The 18,597-nt window shown below is 44.3% G+C and overlaps 1 protein-coding gene across 1 annotated transcript in view; it reads left to right on the top strand.

Moving 5' to 3' along the window:
• The first annotated feature begins 4,439 nt into the window (after window positions 1-4,439).
• The window catches only part of stard9 (StAR-related lipid transfer (START) domain containing 9), a 356,364-nt gene continuing 342,206 nt past the window's right edge, over window positions 4,440-18,597 (top strand). Inside the window, exons 1-2 of the mRNA XM_041214173.1 lie at window positions 4,440-4,693; window positions 17,892-17,961. Of these exons, the coding sequence (XP_041070107.1) occupies window positions 4,647-4,693; window positions 17,892-17,961 (117 nt within the window). The 5' untranslated portion in view covers window positions 4,440-4,646. The remainder of the gene's footprint in view (window positions 4,694-17,891; window positions 17,962-18,597) is intronic.

Raw genomic sequence — 18,597 nt, 5'->3', positions numbered from 1 at the left:
AGCAGCTATCAGCAGTCTTCAGACGTGCTGATCAAGAAAACTCAGATACAATTTTGAATCATTCAGTCTTTGTCGTTTGGTCTCTTAAAAGTTGTATCGCACAGACATCTGAGTTCAAATGCTTCTCACTGAAAGTGAAGGCACATGTTGTTCAATCATTCCACTTTGTTGCTCAGGAGTCATTTGATCTTTCTACTCTGTGAGATTACTGATAAAATAGAATCCAATTATACCCCTTGTATGAAATAATTATATTGAATAATATCATGCACCCAGGCAGACAAAAGTCTCCTTCTATTTCAACAGAATCACAGAATCACAGTGCAGAAGAGGCCCTTCGGCGCATCGAGTCTGCACCGACACATGAGAAAAACCTGACCTCCCACCTAATCCTATTTACCAGCACTTGGCCCATAGACTTGAATGTTATGACATGCCAAGTGCTCATACACGTACTTTTTAAAGGATGTGAGGCAACCCGCCTCCACCACTGTCCCAGGCTGTGCATTCCAGACCGTCACCACCCTCTGGGTAAAAAAGTTTTTCCTCACATCCCCCTAAACCTCCTGCCCCTCACCTTGAACTTATGTCCCCTTGTGACTGACCCTTCAACTAAGGGGAACAGCTGCTCCCTATCCACCCTGTCCATGCCCCTCATAATCTTGTACACCTCGACCAGGTCGCCTCTCAGTCTTTTCTGCTCCAACGAAAACAACCCAAGTCTATTCAACCTCTCGTCATAACTTAAAATTTTTCATCCCAGGCAACATCCTGGTGAATCTCCTCTGCACCCCCTCCAGTGCAATCACATTCTTCCTATAATGTGGCAACGAGAACTGTACACAGTACTCCAGCTGTGGCTTCACCAAGGTTCTATACAACTCTGACATGACCTCCCTTCTTTTGTAATCAATGCCTCGATTGATAAAGGCAAGTGTCCCATATGGTCCAGCAATGCACTGTCCCTTGTTGGACCCACTATATATTGACCTAAAAAGTTCTCCTGTACACATTTCAAGAAATACACTCCATCCAAGCCCTAACACTATGTCTCTCCTGATGAATGTTGGGAAAGTTGAAATCACCTAATATAATTGCCCTCTCGTTATTATTTTTACACACCTCCACAAATTGTGCACATATTTGCTCCTCAATTTCCCGCTGACTATCTAGGGGTCTATAATAAACACCTAATAATGTGGTTTTCCCTTTTTTATTCTTAAGCTCTACCCACAAAGCTTCATTCGATGCCCCCTCCAAGATATCATCTCTCCTTACTGCAGTAACGGACTCCTTAACTAATAATGCAATGCCTCCTCCTCTTTTACCCACTCTCCTGTTTCGCCTGAAGATTCTATAGTCCGGATTGTTGAGCTGCCAATCCTGCCCTTCCCTCAACCACATCTCAGTGATGGCTACTATATCACAATTCCACATGTCAATCCTCACCCTTAACTCATCCGTTTTACCTGTAATACTCCTGACATTAAAGTAGAGGCCATCCAGCCTTGCCTTACTCCCTTGAAGCTTATTGCAGCTGTACTCCCTCTGGAAAAGATTTTGTGCTGTTTATCTGGGTTGCAAATAATGAATCTTTCCCTCAAATATGAATTTACTGTCACCCTGTCTGTATGGCACAATGTGCATAAATGTTACTGAGTGCTGAGGCAGTCACCAAAATCAGTGTTACCATCTGTACAGTGTTATAAATAACTAATGGGATATTTTCCTGTCAAATTAACAATATAGCAAGATGCTACTAAAGTAAAATTTGTACTCTCTAGTTTGTTTAATAGTCATGGTGCAATCATCTATAGGATGCACACAGACTAACACAGCATTATATCATTGCTGCTCTTAATATTAATAACCCATGCTGCATATATATCAGACAATATGTGTAACCAGATGCCGACAATGAGTGTTATTGTTTTACTAGGACGTTTCTGTGATTGTTTGGTGAATTGATTGGTGATTCTTGAAAGGGGAAAAAATATCATGCATGATTGAAGTGGGGGGGGTGGGAGCGGGGGGTTAAAGTGGGATGGGGGAATAAGGGGCCCGGAAACAGGAGAAGCACCAGGGACCATGATTTCTCTCCCTGGCCCTGTCGCCGTGACCACTCAGCTCCTGACCTCATTACAACCTTGGTCCAAACATAGACAAAAGAGCTGAACTCAAAAGGGGAGGGGAGAGTGACTGTCCTTGACATCAAGGCATCATTTGATGGAGTGTGGCATCAAGGAGCTTGAGCAAAACTGGAGTCAATGGAAATTGGGGAAAGTCTCTCCACTGGTTCAAGTCAAAACACATGCATAGGAACAGTACCACCTCCCAGTTCCCCTCCAAGCCACATACCATCCTGACTTGGAAATATATCACTGTCCCCTTGCTGTTGCTGGGTGAAAATCCTGGAACTCACTTCCTAACAGCACTGTTGGTGTACCTACAACAAATGGACTGCCATGGTTCAAGAAAGTGGCTCACCACCACCTTCTCAAGAGCAATTAGGGATGAGCAACAAATAATGGCCTAGCCAGCGACACTACCATCCCCTGAAAGAATAAAAAAAGGCAGCACGTATATATTAAAGGCAAATTGTGCCTGACTAACCTGATTGAGGTCTTTGATATAACAGAGAGGGTCAATGAAGGTAATGCAGTAGATGTATAAATGAAAATGCATTTGATAAAATGTCACTTAAGAAATGTATTTGGAAAATTGGAGTATATGATATTAAAGAGATGGTTATAACTTGGGTACGAAATTGACTAAGGGATAGAAGGCAGTGAGAAGTAGTGAATGTATGTTTCTCTGACTGGAAAGAAGGGGTCTTTCAGCTCTCAGTGTTAGAACTACTATTTGGATATATGAAGCACAATTTCAAACTTTGTGAATGATCAAAAACTTGGCAATGTAGTAGAGAACAACTGACTGCAGGAGGACATAAACAAATTGATGAAATGTCAGACACATGGCAGATACAGTTAATGTGGAGTGATGCCCTTTGGGAGAAACAACATGGAGAGGCAGTGTATTCTAAATGGCATTATTTTAAAGGCAGGTTGGGCGTGTGTGCATATTCCCACATTCTTGAAGGGAAAGTTGATGAGGTAGTTAAGAAAGCATATGGGACACTGGTATTGTAAAAATGAGCATTGAATATAAAAACTAGGAAGTCATTTTAAACCTTTACAAATCTCTGTTTAGTTCTCAGCTGGAGTATTGTGTACAATTCTGTGCAGCACTGTTCAGAAGGATGTGAAGGTCCTGGAGAGGGTATGGAGGGGACTTAGCAGGATGATACCAAGACTGATGACTGATGGTTATGTGGAGAGATTGGAGAATCTGGGATATTTCCCCTTACAGTAAAGAAGGTTATGGCAAGGTACCTCATAAAGGTATTCAAAATTATGAAGGATTTTAATAGAGCAAGTAGGGAGAAACTGTTTCCACATAGAACGAAGGAGAGATTGACAAAGATGTCATGGACACAAGACAGAAGGCGTGTTACTTTTAGTGGTAAAGAGTAAAGAAGGTGCTGATAGTGGCATAAAGGTAAGACAACAGAAGGTGTTAATAGTAGAATCACAGAATTGTTATGGTGTAGAAGGAGGCCATTTGGTCCATTGTGTCTGCACCAGCTCCTGAGCAGTTTAACTTAATGCCAATCTTCTGCCTTTTCCCCGTAACCCTGCACATTGTTTCCATTTAGATAATCATCCAATGCCCTCTTGAATGCCTCAGTCAAACCTGCCTCCACCACATTTCCAGGCAGTGCATTCCAAACTCTAACTACTCACTGTGTGAAAAAGTTTTTTCTCACCTTGCATTTGTTTCCACAGCAAAATGCTTTAAAAATGTGGCCTCTGGTTCTCGATCCATTTACGAGCGAAAACACTTTCTCTCTATCTACTCTGTCCGGACCCCTCATGATTCTGAAAACTTCTATCAAGTTTCCTCTTAGCCTTCTCCTTGCCAAAGAAAACAGTCCCAACCTCCCCAATCTTTTCTTTTAACTGAAGTGTCTCATTCCTGGAACCATTTTCATAAACCTCTTCTGCACTCTCTCCAATGTGTTCACATTCTTCCTATTGTGTGGCACCCAGAACTATACACAATACACCAGCTGAACAAGGACAGAACATGTCTACTACTCTTTAGCTTTGAAGAAGTCATAGAGACTTGAAACATTAACTCTGTTTCTCTCTGCACAGATGCTGCCAGACCTGCTGAGTTTTTCCAGCATTTTCTGTTTTTATTTCAGGTTTCCAGCATCCACAATATTTTTCCCTTGGCCGCGCCCCCTTTGCCACCCACCCAATCACTGCTCTCTTCTCTAATATAGTCACCGCCCCTTCGATGTGATTGGCACCAGCCTAACGCCCCGTCCAGTCTGATTGACAGTGGGCTCGCCCCGCCCCCTGCACAATGCGGACCGGGTAGAGGGAAGATTTGGGGGCCAGGAGCCGGCGGAAAGTGGGAGTGGAGGAGGCGGCCTGAGCAGCTAAGTCTTATCCGGACAGACATCAAATTTGAGGCGAGGGCAAGCCAGGCCGGGTTATACCGGCGGAAAATGACATCAAGACGTGTGACTGCGGAATAAATTAAACTCCGAGACCAACCCCTGCTCAACACCATCCCTGATGGCGAATGTGAAAGTGGCCGTGAGGGTCCGACCTCTGAGCAAGAGGTGAGAGGAAGGGCGATAGAGGGAATAACGAAAATAGAGAGGGGGAGGAGGGGACAGAGAAGGGTGTGAGTGGCAGGGAAGAGAGAGTGTGTGGAAGGGTGGTGGAAGGGGCATTTGTCAAAAACTGATTCAGGCGTGGATAGCAGTTGGTGGGTGGTACCTCACTTGGGGGGGGGGGGGTGGGTAGAACTGTTAAAAATGTTGACTTATGAAGTTGGGACTGTGCGCTTCTCAGATCTGTCAAAGTACTGCGCTGTACCGAGTTATGGGGATAGATCTCTGCGATTTATTTGTCTCTCTTTAGGGTTAGTCTTCAGAGTTAACCCATCTCATTCAGATTTGATTTGGTCTCTGACTGGTGGCAGATTCTAATGAACTAATTTTCTATCGTATGAGATTGTATATTCAGATTATTTAGCTAGAATATAATTTTAGTTTGTTGTTAGGAACGGAAGTGGTGGGGGGGTAGTGGTCGTTGGGTGGCGAGGGAGGACAGAACAGAGATCATCGGCAATGGCTGTCTTTTAAAAATAAGTATGCTTCCAAATTTGGTTACGACATACATCTGGTTGGCATCTGTCCTGATAATTTAGAGAGGAGCGTATAAATTCTGGCGAGAGCTTGGCAAAGACATAACTTAGTGTCTATCCGCTAAACACTGCATGGTGTTTTCATGTACTGTATGTATTGTGTCGAGATCCCTGGAGGAAACACCACTAAAGCCGATATGTGGTTTCCTTAAACTTCGATCAGCAACAAACTGTACATTTATCACTTTTGGTGATTTTCGTTTTATTTGTGTAAAGTTGACTTAAGAAAGACAAAGCAAAGTTTATGCAATATTTTAACCATGAATTGTTTAAATTAGAATTCCAGTTAAATATATTTTGGCAATATTTAACATAAGTTTTTCCAGCATTTTCTGTTTTTATTTAACAAATGTTTTGTGCTCAGACTTCCCCTAGAGTTTGATACAGTATAAGCTGTTGTTTGTTAGAACTAAATGCTGCATGATTCTGTGATTGAACTGGATGGAGGTCAGTGGAGATTGCTGTTCAGAGGTACTGCAGAGAGGTGGCTCAGTCCAGGGTCTGTTTTAACCTGAAATAGCAATCTGATTTTAAAGGAGGCAGCTTGACATATACTTGTCCAGTTGTAAAAGTGTCAAAATTCCTGTTTGTTAATTTTGGCAGAAACAAAACTGAATAAGAGTGATATTCTTCTACCACCATCTCCTTTAAGATGCTCCTTAAAACCTACCTTTTTGACCAAGCTTTTTGTCACCTGTCCTTGTATCTCCTCCTTTGGCTTGGTGCCACTTGTTCTAACTGCATGCAGGCGAAGAGCCTTGGGTTGTTTTACTACGTTAAAAGCCACTACATATATATAAGTTGTTTGCTCTCTAATTTATGATTTCACTCAAATTAGCAAAACCTTCAGGTACCCTGCCCATGTTCTTCTGACATTGCTCTTTGTGTTATTGTGGATTTACTTCTAACTGACCATTTAAATATCCTGTGTAAACACCACTTAAAAATTAGAAACGCCAAATGATTATTATATTGCTACCATGGATGACAGTAAAAGAATCAGCACATCACCTTCCGGTGTGCTTCAAGTACTTCAAACACTTGTTTAAAATAATCCAGTGTATGTTTTCTGTCAACCAGAGAAATAGAATACAGAAGATGCTGGAAATACTCAAGTCAGGCGGCATCTGTGAAGAGAGAAAAACTGAGTTAACATTCCTAGTTGATGATCTTTCAGTCCTGATGAAATATCATTAAACTGAAATACTTAACTGTATTTGAGTATTTTATTTCAGACCTAATCAGAGTTTGGTTTGTTTGGAAAGCAATAAGATCTGCAAAAAGTGTAAAAAAAAATGGAGTGATGAAAAATTTACTAATGGCAGGCTAGCCTTGTTACAAATTGTGCTGAAAATTATATTTTGTATATTGTTATGGAGTTTATTTACGATGCTCTTAATGCAGAGGATAAATTGTAAATGTTTATTCATAGCTGTAAATAGTTTGCTGTACTAATTTAACATATCAAATTTATATATAGAACTGTCATAAAATAACAATTAAGTTGAAATATTAAAATGTACTTAATTTTCTATACACTAATTCTACCTGGAGATTTAAGTTCTCCTTTCCTCAAACAGTAGCAGAACCCCATATCATTAGTTCCAGACTTGATTGTTCCAATCTTCTCCTGGGACAGAATTTTGTGTTCTGAGGCTGAGCGCTCGACCGACCCGAACACACCTAAAATTGCGTGGAAGGACATTGGGCGAGTGTCCCGACCTCATCATGCACATGTGCAATATTGAGGTCAGCGCGCATGTGCAGGAGTTGGAGCAGCACCCGCTGACAATTAACGGGCGAATTAGGGCCAGTAAAAAGCCAATTGTCCATGACTTTATGTTGCCTGTCCGATTTTTAGCTCGTCGCAGGGGCAAAACGGGTGGGTGGAATTCACATTTTTATCATTTCCTTATCCATGGGTGGGATAAAAGGCCCCTGGAGCAGTAGCACTTTCTCTGTCAATGCCAGTCCTTTGCTGTGTGAGTACAGAGTTGTCCCAGAGTTTCTCGGCATCGCATTTGATTGTCAAACCTGCCTTCCAGCATCTCAGGTCCTCATCTTCCCTGGAAGGTTCCTCTGAATATTGCAGCATAGCACCCCTTCATTTTCAAGGCACTGCTCCTCTGCATCCCATCTATTGGGGATAGTGTATTCCGCCGGTGGAACCTCCTCTGAAGAGGGAGAGGAGGCCAAGCAGGCGTGGGCAGCATCCCAGGGACAGACCTTTTGAGAGGAGAGGCAGGGGCTCAGATGGTACAGGGCCAGCAGTGAGGCCAAGGCAGGAAGGCACACTGAAGGTGCCACTACCCAGCATCTAGTGTTCAGGCAGTGCTCCTGGGTGACCAGGGCTATCCCTTGAAGAGGTGGCTGATGGCCCCACTCCATCGCCCAAGAACTGAGGCTGAGGAGAGATAGAACAGGAGACATGCCTCCACAAGGGTGGTGGTGGAGAGGACCATCGGGTTGCTGAAGATGCGCTTCAGATGCCTGGCCCGGTCACGGGGAACATGGCAATATCCTCCAGAGCATATCTCCCTCATAGTTGTCACATGCTGCGCCCTGCACAACCTGGCTCTGGCAAGGTGAGGCCCACCGGAGGCTGAGGAAAGTGAGACAGCTCCACGGGCCATGGAGGGTGACTCGTGATGGCTCAGAGGAAGAGCCTGGGGAGGCACACGGTGAGGACCTCGAGGCAGAGGACAGGAACCCTCACGGAGGCAGGGACACCAGGGATGCTTTGATCCAGCGAATCTTCTGCTAGGCATCCAAGGCATCTATGCTTCGTCAAACCAATGGCACTGTCTCCTTTGCTAACAATCAATAAATGAGAACCCAACACATTAGGCCAGCACCACACAATGCCATACTTTTACAAGCTACATTTGGCACCCCTTCATACCATCCAGACAACGCAGCCCATTTAAGTAAAATAAATGTTTGTGGTACCTAACATGAACAAACAAAGTGTCCATCCCTAACACAAGAGTCAAAAAAAAAAAGCAAAATATGTCACCTGTGACATTCCGCTGCTGTACTCGAGGTGCCTTCAACTTATGTTTGCAGGTGCTGCATCCTGGTGTTCCCCCTACCCCCTGCCCCTCGCTGACAGTGGCGTTGGAGGCAGTCTGCTGACTCTGCCGTCCTGGTGGCCCTGATGACCTTGGCGGTCGTCTTCTGGCCGCCGGAGCCTGAGGGTGCATCCAGCCCCGGAGCTGGGCTCTCAGCCGTCGTGGCATCATCAGATGCAGCAGCCACTGGAGGAGCGGAGGAGCTGGTGCCCTCATCCAGAGTGCCCTGAGAGAAGCCCACAGAGACAACAGGCAGCTCGTCTGCCAGCGTGAGGTGCTCACCATTGATGGACGGGGACCTAGCTGGGAGACTAGATGTCTCATCCATCTCTCACTTCTGTGGTCACTGCCTGTCTGAGGGCTTGCAGGTCCGAGTGCAACCCTAGGAACCCCTGAGTTTACTCCTGAAGCCTCTCCATGAGAGTTGCCAGTCTCAATGGAGGAGGCTGTGCGCTCGGTGTTAAGGGTCAATGCAGAATTCATGCTCTGCATGGACTCCTCCATGAAGGAGACCATGGCAAGCAGACCCTCATGGGTCTCCTTCAATTTTCCTTGTGCATCCCACTGGACATCCAGCATCTGTTGCCTGATGGATGACTCCAGAGGCTTGTCATCCGCCTCGGATGCAGCATGGTCCTGGTCTCTAGCTGTGCTTCCACTGTTGGCTCCCTGGGATCTCTCTGTCTCTGCCAGCTCCTCAATTGAGTGTGATGTGCCCTCACCACTATGCAATAACCGCAGAGCCAAATACCTAATGCCCACCGACGTGCGAGTATCTGCGCTGGTGCCTGGTTCAGAGACAATGTGACAGTGGTGCAGGCGTGCTGTTTTTCCTGGCGCTCGGTGGGGGGTCCTCAGGGTTGCCAGTTGCTCCTGTAGATGGCACATCTGTGGGAGGGAAGCAAAATATCAATATATTCAATCATCATAGTACACCTAGCATGCATAGTGACAGAGGAGATAGTGGAGACCTGCTGCATGGTGCCATCTGCATTGGAACTTCAGTCGGCTCTCTGGCTACGACAGTTCACTTTCTGATGAGAGGAGCCTGTTATGTTTCCAGTACCCACCGCACACGCATCTGGCACCTGCACTCTTACCTTTATCTGAGATCCATGCCTCATTGCGACTGGAACGTGCTGGCCGGTGGCATTCAAGCTCTAGTGCATTGCTCTCGTGCTTAGTGAGGATGCACAGATTTGGCACTCCTCCACTCATTCTGCTGCACTCCACGGTGTTATGACTCCTCTTCCCCGATGGAAAAATATATGCTCATTATTGCTCTGTATCCCTGATGGTCCTTTCCTGGTTCCCAGCCCCCTCCCACCTGGACATTGGGCTGGCCATGTCACTGTGGCACATCTCACCCTGCAATGCACTGAGGCCAGTCGTGCTGACATCTAAGCCTTGGCAGGGCAGGCTTAAGTGCCAGTTAGCATACACATTTTTAGACCCCTGAACGTTCTGAGCAATAGGCACCTGATTAAAGTTCTCCACACAGATCCATGCCATTTCTGCACTTACCCTTGCTGACCACAGGAGATCATTGAATCTTTTGTGGCACTGAAGGCACATGCAGTGCACCACCACGTGCCCGCTGACCTGGGCGGTGACCTCTGTCCAGGCCTTCTCACTCGGATGGGGCAGCTTCTCTTGCCATCCCTTGGCATTAAGATATGCTGCCTGGCACTGACCTCCTCCACCAGCACTCCCAGGCACTCATCAGAGAAAAGAAGGGGCAGAGTGCCTACCCAACTTGCCCTCCCACCTTCCACAGCCTCCAGGTGCCGAGGCCTTGACTGCACACCAGGATATTTCTTGAGTAGCTTCCAGACATCTTCCTCAGCCTGCCCCACAACTCCTGGCAACCTTCAGTATGCCTCTTCCATTTTTGAACACCCCACCGGGTCCGATGCATTCCCACTCCTGTGCATGGAAAACACATCTGGTGGTCGTGATTCACACTGGCCGGGTCTTAATTGGCCACCCAGTGTAAGATCGCATTCACAGCGCAATCGTGGCTGGGACCGGGCTTTACATTCACTTCCGGCCACGCCGAGCTCTGGCGCACTCCAAGGGTAAAATTCAGGCCCTGGTTCTAGTGCTTTGAGCAATCTTTCAGTTACTTTCTTATTATTATGTGGTTTGGCATCAGTATGTCTGATTAGGCTTCTGCGAAACACTTTGGGATGTTAAAGACATTACAGAAATAAAAGTTGTTGTTAAAAAGGTCACTTACGGTAATGGTAAAGTTAAAAAGATGGAATTACTTCGAAGACCATTTGCATTGCTCAGTGATTTCTGCAAGTGCTTTTGAAGGGAGCTCTATCTTAGTGATCAAAATTATGTTTACAATGAGAAGTGCTGGCCATGTGTTTTTTTGGCCGGTGAGGTGGTTTTGGCCTTGCTCGTACCTTGCACATCATAGTTACAGTTGCAGTTAGAAAACAATTGTACAAACCAAGCTGTCATTAAGTTGTCTTGACTGCTGCAGAACCTGCCCTGTTGTACAGACAAGGTGGTTTCCACAGCACCCAGGACGTGGAGTGGTACAGGTACTGCAGAAATGCTTCCTGAACTCTTGGGTACTTTTCATACTAGTTTACATCATAGGAGTAACTTACTTTCAGTATAATGCTAGGTTGGATGTCTCTTTTCTGAATTAGCCTCCAATGTAAATATAGGAGATTGTAATATAAAGGCTTTTCTTAACTTTTTCTACTGATTTTTACTCTCCGTTCCCAGGTTCTAATGGGCCTAGAAATTAACACACCAATTAATCGTGTAAAAACCTCTTATTTTGGCTCCCAAATTGGCAGAAGACAGACTTGAATTTTTATAGTGCCTTTCACAACTTCAGGACATCCTAAAGCAATTTAGAATCAATGGAGAATTGGGGGACTTGCATTTTTATAGCACTTTTCAAATACTTTTTGAAGAGCAGTCCCTGTTATGACCTAGGAAGCATGGCAACCAATCTGCACACAGCAAGCGTCCCATCCATCCGGCCAGTGTGCACACAGCAAGCGCCCCCTCCATCCGGCCAGTGTGCTCACAGCAAGCACCCCTTCAATCCGGCCTGTGTGCGCACAGCTAGTGCCCCTTCAATCCGGCCAGTGTGCTCACAGCAAGCACCCCTTCAATCCGGCCAGTGTGCTCACAGCAAGCACCCCTTCAATCTGGCCAGTGTGCTCACAGCAAGCGCCCCTTCAATCTGGCCAGTGTGCTCACAGCAAGCGCCCCTTCAATCCGGCCAGTGTGCGCACAGTAAGCGCCCCCTCCATCCGGCCAGTGTGCGCACAGCAAGCGCCCCCTCCATCCGGCCAGTGTGCGCACAGCAAACGCCCCTTCAATCTGGCCAGTGTGCGCACAGCAAGCACCCCTTCAGTCCGGCCAGTGTGCTCACAGCAAGCACCCCTTCAATCCGGCCAGTGTGCTCACAGCAAGCACCCCCTCCATCCGGGCAGTGTGCGCACAGCAAGCACCCCCTCCATCTGGCCAGTGTGCTCAAGCAAGCACCCCTTCAATCCGGCCAGTGTGCTCACAGCAAGCGCCCCTTCAATCCAGCCAGTGTGCTCACAGCAAGCACCCCTTCAATCTGGCCAGTGTGCTCACAGCAAGCACCCCTTCAATCCGGCCAGTGTGCTCACAGCAAGCGCCCCTTCAATCCGGCCAGTGTGCTCACAGCAAGCGCCCCTTCAATCCGGCCAGTGTGCTCACAGCAAGCACCCCTTCAATCCGGCCAGTGTGCTCACAGCAAGCACCCCTTCAATCCGGCCAGTGTGCTCACAGCAAGCGCCCCCTCCATCCGGCCAGTGTGCTCACAGCAAGCACCCCTTCAATCCGGCCAGTGTGCTCACAGCAAGCGCCCCTTCAATCCGGCCAGTGTGCTCACAGCAAGCGCCCCTTCAATCCGGCCAGTGTGCTCACAGCAAGCGCCCCTTCAATCCGGCCAGTGTGCTCACAGCAAGCGCCCCTTCAATCCGGCCAGTGTGCTCACAGCAAGCGCCCCTTCAATCCGGCCAGTGTGCTCACAGCAAGCGCCCCTTCAATCCGGCCAGTGTGCTCACAGCAAGCGCCCCTTCAATCCGGCCAGTGTGCTCACAGCAAGCGCCCCCTCCATCCTGTTACTGCTGCCTTTGCCGCTTTGGTTTTCTTTTGACCATGTCCACTAGGCTCTCACCATCAGTCATTGGGGGGAGAAAGTGTGTTGAGCGGGACTGCAAGTAGCAGCGGGTAGTGGCACTGAAACTTGGAAGGAGTCCTTCCTGTGATGTGCCATGCAGCAGACCCATGTAGTTGCCATGACTGCCTAAGGTAAGTTTTGCATTTGAGCTGCTATCATAGCATCACCACCATCACACCCCCTCTTTTCCCCTCACCCGCCCGATCACCACTCTCGTGTGGTCCAAATATCACTTTTTTTCTCAACAGTTGGTCAACCTGGGCAGGAGTGCTACCGGCTGAGTCATGGCTGATGCTAAAAGTATAGTCACTGTTGTAATGTAGGAAATGATTAATCTAGGAATCATTGAGCTGGTTGATGCATTGAATCATTACAATGCATTTAACAGTGCACCAGATAAGCTGGGTATTCCAACATCAGAATTCAAGTTCAGTGAACGATCACTTAGATAGTCAAGTGAGTTGACCATCTTCACAATACATTTGACAAACAGGATGTTGAGTTAACAGCACTGATTCTATCAATGCCCTTAAACAGATTATTTGAATGATCCTAAAAGTGCTGTGCAGGTTTACATTGCAGACTCACTATGAAAAGTGGAAAGAAGGAATTTGCATTTATGTAAGTTCCTTTCATGATCTCATGACGTTCCAATGTGCTTTACAGTCAATGAAGTACTTTTTGAATTGCGGCCACTTTTGGAATGTAAGAAACAGGGCAGGCAATGTGCTGACAGCAATGCCTCCCAAACAGCTGTGTGACAATGACCTGGTTACTGATTTTACTGGTGTTAATTGAGTTAAAGCTGGGGCAAAGTATTGCCTAGTGCTGGAAGAACCGCTCTGCTTTGGATAGTGTGATGGGATCTTGTAAGTTTCATGAGAGAATCTTTGCATCAAACAGCATAAGAGGAGACCAGCTCATTGTGTTGGCTGTCTGGTAGAGCCAGAGCTCAAAGTGTTTTAAGCCAAAAATGACTTTTGAAGTGTAGTCACTGCTGTAATGTAGGACATGTGGCAGCCAAATTGCCCAAATGAAACTCCCACAAAAGGGCAATGTGATAATGACCAGATAATTTCTATTAGTGCTGTTGATTGGAGGATAAATACTGGATACCAGGGGAACTTCCATGCTCTTCTTCAAAATAGTGCCATGGGATAGTTTTGTATCCACCCGAGGGGGCAGATGCATGGGAGTGTCAGCTTAGATTTTTGTGCTTTAGTCCAGTATGAGAATTTTTCTACAATCTTGAGACTGGTGGCATCAACAGTTATGTCTGGCGCTTCATAGTGTGTACCTGGTGCTGGTTGAAACATAACTTCGGGCGACACTGATTTAGAGACCAGTGTTTTTGGCAGAAAATTTGTTTGCCATATTCTGGATGTCTTCCTTGTTGTGGGCAGCTCGTGCATTGCCAACTGCATACAGAAGCTTTTAGATTACTGCCACTGATTTTGGTGGGGGTGCACACTCTGGAGAGAGTGAAGAGCTTCCCTTAAAAGAAACTAATATGATGCCTGCAGGCATGTTTCTGTCACCTGAGAGATTGAAGAGTTAGGGAGCCACGCTTTGTCCTTGCTTTATGCTGTTGGTTGCCAAAGGCATCTTACCATAGACACAAACACATTCAACCATGCCATCGTGTGGGATTTTGGCAAATTTGTTTGGACATCCTAGATTGGATAGCAAGTGCCAAAGATCAGATTGACTCTCACTGCCAAAAGCTTTGGGTAGATCAATGAACAACATATATATTGCTCCTGGCACATTTCTTGGTGTCTTGCTGCAGACACCATTATTGGATGTCCCATGATTAGCCCTAAACCCACATTGATTCCAAGAGGATATAATCTCCGAGTGTCTAGTAGGCCGTTTAATATGATGCTTTTAAGGATCTTTCTTGCAATTGAGAGAAGACTTATTCCTTTGTAGTTGACGCATACAATTTTGGATCCTTTATGCTTCCAGATGTTGACTATGTTGGCATCCCTGAGGTCCTATGGTTTGTCAACCAGTTTTGTATTATTACACTTCCAGGAAGGTAAATATAACCTACTGACCCAGAGGAGGGAGTGTTACAGCCGAGTCACAGGTAACACCTCTGCTATTGTTTGCTGTCATTAGCGTCTCTATGATAGCTTTCATACTGGTTGCAAATGGAGACTTTAGAAACCCGAAAACTTGGAGCTAAAAACCTGGTACAAAAACCCTCATTAGAGATGGCTTTGTCTTTCAGAGAATGAAAGAAAGAAAGGTGCCATATGCATAGGGCTGTGTTGAATGCTGTGAGAGCTAATAGTTATGGGATAGGAAACTGATCTATCTTTCAGTTGCCATCCTTCTCATGGCGTATCTGCTTGCTGCCTTGAGCAGATGTTGTGGCAGAGATCAAGGGTGTACCCTTGTTGAAGTGAGATGCACAATAGTGCACTGGAAAACATCTGTTAATTTCATGCTGCTGGTACTTGTCAAGCTGAAAATTAAAGTGAAACAAAGGAAACTATTTTTTTAAATTTAAGTTGCGATTAAAAATAAATCCATAATACAACCCAACTATTGTAGGATGCTTAACCCACTCTTCAGAAGTTGCAATATTCTTCACATTTATTGCCATCAGACAAATTTATAACTGCAGTGAATTTAGTCATATTGTGTTGGAAAAATACTTTTCTTGGCCATCCATCTTATGTCTCCATTTGTTCCTGGGAAACAAGATACTGTGGAGTTCAAAATTCAAGAAAAAGCAGTGAACAAACTGGCTTCTCAAATTGTTGAGTTCATTTATGAAATTATTTTTTGTTTGATTTGGTTGCTTGAAGTGTCAGTTGGTTAACTTCAATAACTGTCATAGTAGAAAGTCTTCTTTCCACATTCTCCTTGTTTGCCATTCTATTACTGGAGATTACACTAAGTAGTTGAATCTCTGTCCTTTGGCATAATGCAGGTATGCCTCAGCTTTCTGCTTTGGTCAAAAGGACATTGGAATCCCAGTCAAGAGGATCCAACATTTCTGATTCCTTTGTTTGCACTTCTCCCTAGTGTGATTTGAGTTTGGGCTTACTGTAGGGTTTTTTGAATTCGTTCTTGTTGGTTTTGATCTGTTGATTCCTGGGCATCTAGTTATTTGTTTCATTGTAACTAAGGTGTTGTTCAAAAGAGGACAAAATATTTGATGGGTTTAAATTAATCTTTAAAGACTAATATTTTGGCGATAGATTTTAACCAGTGTTTATTTAATGACATGATATATGGTTAGTAATACCTTACCTCAGAAAAAGCTCCCAAGATACTTCACAGAGGCATAAATCAGACAGAAATGGACACTGAACCAAAAGAGGAGGAAGAGAGAGAGAGATTAGGAGGGGTGACTAAAACTATGGCCCAAGAGGAAAGTTTTAAGGACAGCCTTAAAGAAGAAATAGAATGTTTGAGAGGAAATTCCAGAGTTTTAAACTCAGGTGACTGAAAGCAGAGCTGCCAATGCTGGAGCGTAGGCAAAAGGAAGGGCAAGGCAGAGCATCAGAATTCAAAGAATGGAGAATTCTGGGAGGCTTTTAGGACTGGAGAAGGTTGCAGATATGGAGAGGTGAGGACATGAAGGTATTTAAGCATGAGGATAAAAATGTTAAATTGGTGACACCAGGGTACCAGGAGCAAGCTCAAGAGTGATAGCTGAGCAGATCCTTTTGCAGGATAGGATGCAGGCAGCAGTTTTGGATGAGCTCAAATTTACAGAAAGTGGAGGAAAGGAGGCCAGACTAAGAGAGCATTGGAATAGTCAAGTCCAGAGGTGGTAAAGGCATGGGCTTGATGGGCTTGGCAGAGACTGGAGGTGGACTTTGTTATAGGGAGCATATAGGTTTGGAAGACACTCAATTGATGTTGACTATCTAAGGTCCTAAAACTGGCATTTATCACTGTTCAAATTCTTAGAATAACACATCAGTTGACATAAACCATCTGAATTATAATGAATGTTTCATACCTTTAGTGTCAGCTTGGTTTAATGTTAGCACTTATCATTCAGGACAAGAGCACATAATCTGTTCATTGTCAGAGATGTCACCTTTCAGATGAAATGTTAAACAGAGGCTGTGTTTGTCCTCTCGTGGACAAAAAAATTGTTACAACTAAGCAAGATAGGCAGTGAAGGATAAAATAAGACTAATCTTTACACACACATTATTTAGAGACACAAACCCAACCAACATAGTTTCGGTTTGCCGCAATATATAGGATATTGGCCACCGTTTGATACAGTCAACATCCAATTGGTATACAATGAACAAAGTTCCCATGGTACTATTTGAAGAAGAGCAGGGGAGCTCTTTCATTGTCCAGGCCAACAATTATCCCTTAACTAACATCACTAAAACAGATAATCTGGTCATTGCTTTTAGTGGGATTTCGCTGTGCAGAAATTGGCTGGCACATTTTTCTACAGACCCAACAGTGACTGCATTTCAAAAGCAATTCCTTTTAGGGAGAAGTGGTTTGGGATGTCCCAAGGATGTGAAAGGCACAGTATAAATGCAGGTTTGTTCTTTTAACTGTTTTTAAAGCATCCCCACTTGAAAAGTACAGATATTTTAAAATTTAATAAAATTATTTCTCCCACTCCTTTTCTCTTGTAATCTAATTTTGCAAGGAGATGATATGGTTTCAAATGCGAGCGTCTTGCTATGACTAGCCAACAGCTTTGGGTTCTGTTTCTTCTCTCTGATCTGAATTTTCCTTTCCATGCAGTGACTGTGATAAATACAAGTAACCCCCAAATTAAGGTAGTCCTGAGACTTAAGGGACCTTTTGATTAGGTGTTGAGTTGTAGACTGATTGAACACTCTAGGTGCCAACTGAAGATAATTAAAGATTATTTGTGTTATTGTAGATGAAAACCATAATTATGTTATGAGCCATTAATGTAAGACCAATTTTAAAATGGGGTTTATTCTTGTATATTCACGGAAATGATAGCTTTAATGGTTGCGAAACAAAAGTTATTGCCTCCTTTCTAAATGGTTTTAGCAATCTGGTTATTGTACCAGAATAGTGTTTCAATCAGATGGATGGGAGGATGGGTGGATTATATTCATGTAACTTGATATTTTTTTTTGTGAAATTCATATTTTGGGATAGTTTTTCAAGACATGTTTGGGAAATTGTGCAATGCAATGGATTAAAAATATTTTGTTAGAATTGCTCAAGTACAAATGACAAAAAGGAAACCTAGCCTGTTAGACTGAATTTTGAAATGCAATCTCGGCTTTACCCTTGTACATACAAAGGCAGTTTTGATGCCAGGAAATACATTGTAAGGTATATTTACTTACATCCATGTGTGTCTCCTTCAGAGAAAAAGCGGAAGGATCAAGTATAATTGTGCATGTGGATGACAAGACAGCCAGCATCAGAAATATGAAGGTAAGAGTCCCTCTATTTGGAACCATACTTCAAGTGCACGGTAATTCAGATAAACTGAAGATTTAGTCTGTAAATATTAAAATTCTCACCATTGTTCTATTGAATACAATTGTTTTGACAAAAGAGCCTTTCTGATTAGGAGTTTTATGCATGTAAACATAAGAAAAACATTTGCAGACCTTTTTTTGATATACTGGGCATAGTATCTTACAGCACAGAAGGAGGTCATTCACCCCATTGTGCCTGTGCTAGCTTTTTGAAAGAGTTGTCTAATTTGTCCCATTTGAAAGAGTTATCTAATTAGTCCCATTTCCCTGCTCTTCCATTTGTAATTTTTCATGTAGAATTACTTTTTAATTTAGTATTATGAAAGATAATTTTTTTTGAGCAGTAAATAGTTTAGACAGTTTAGAGTGAAACTTATACTTTGTCCTTGAGGATTTCCATTGTTTAAAAATATCTGGAGAATTGTTCTCCATGTCTAATTCTGATATGACTAATTGTGATGCTTTCTTTCATAAGTATTGTTAGTGGCTGAGAGTAGTTAGGGTAAACAGGAAGCCTGAGCTTGGGAAAGAATTCTTGACATAGGAACTTTAACCCACTGAATGCTGAAAACTCTCAACAGCTTTGATA

This window comes from Carcharodon carcharias, chromosome 20 (assembly GCF_017639515.1).
Source record: "Carcharodon carcharias isolate sCarCar2 chromosome 20, sCarCar2.pri, whole genome shotgun sequence".
Taxonomy (NCBI): domain Eukaryota; kingdom Metazoa; phylum Chordata; class Chondrichthyes; order Lamniformes; family Lamnidae; genus Carcharodon; species Carcharodon carcharias.
The sequence above is the reverse complement of the archived record's forward strand: the minus strand, read 5'-3'. Positions and strand labels throughout refer to the sequence as shown.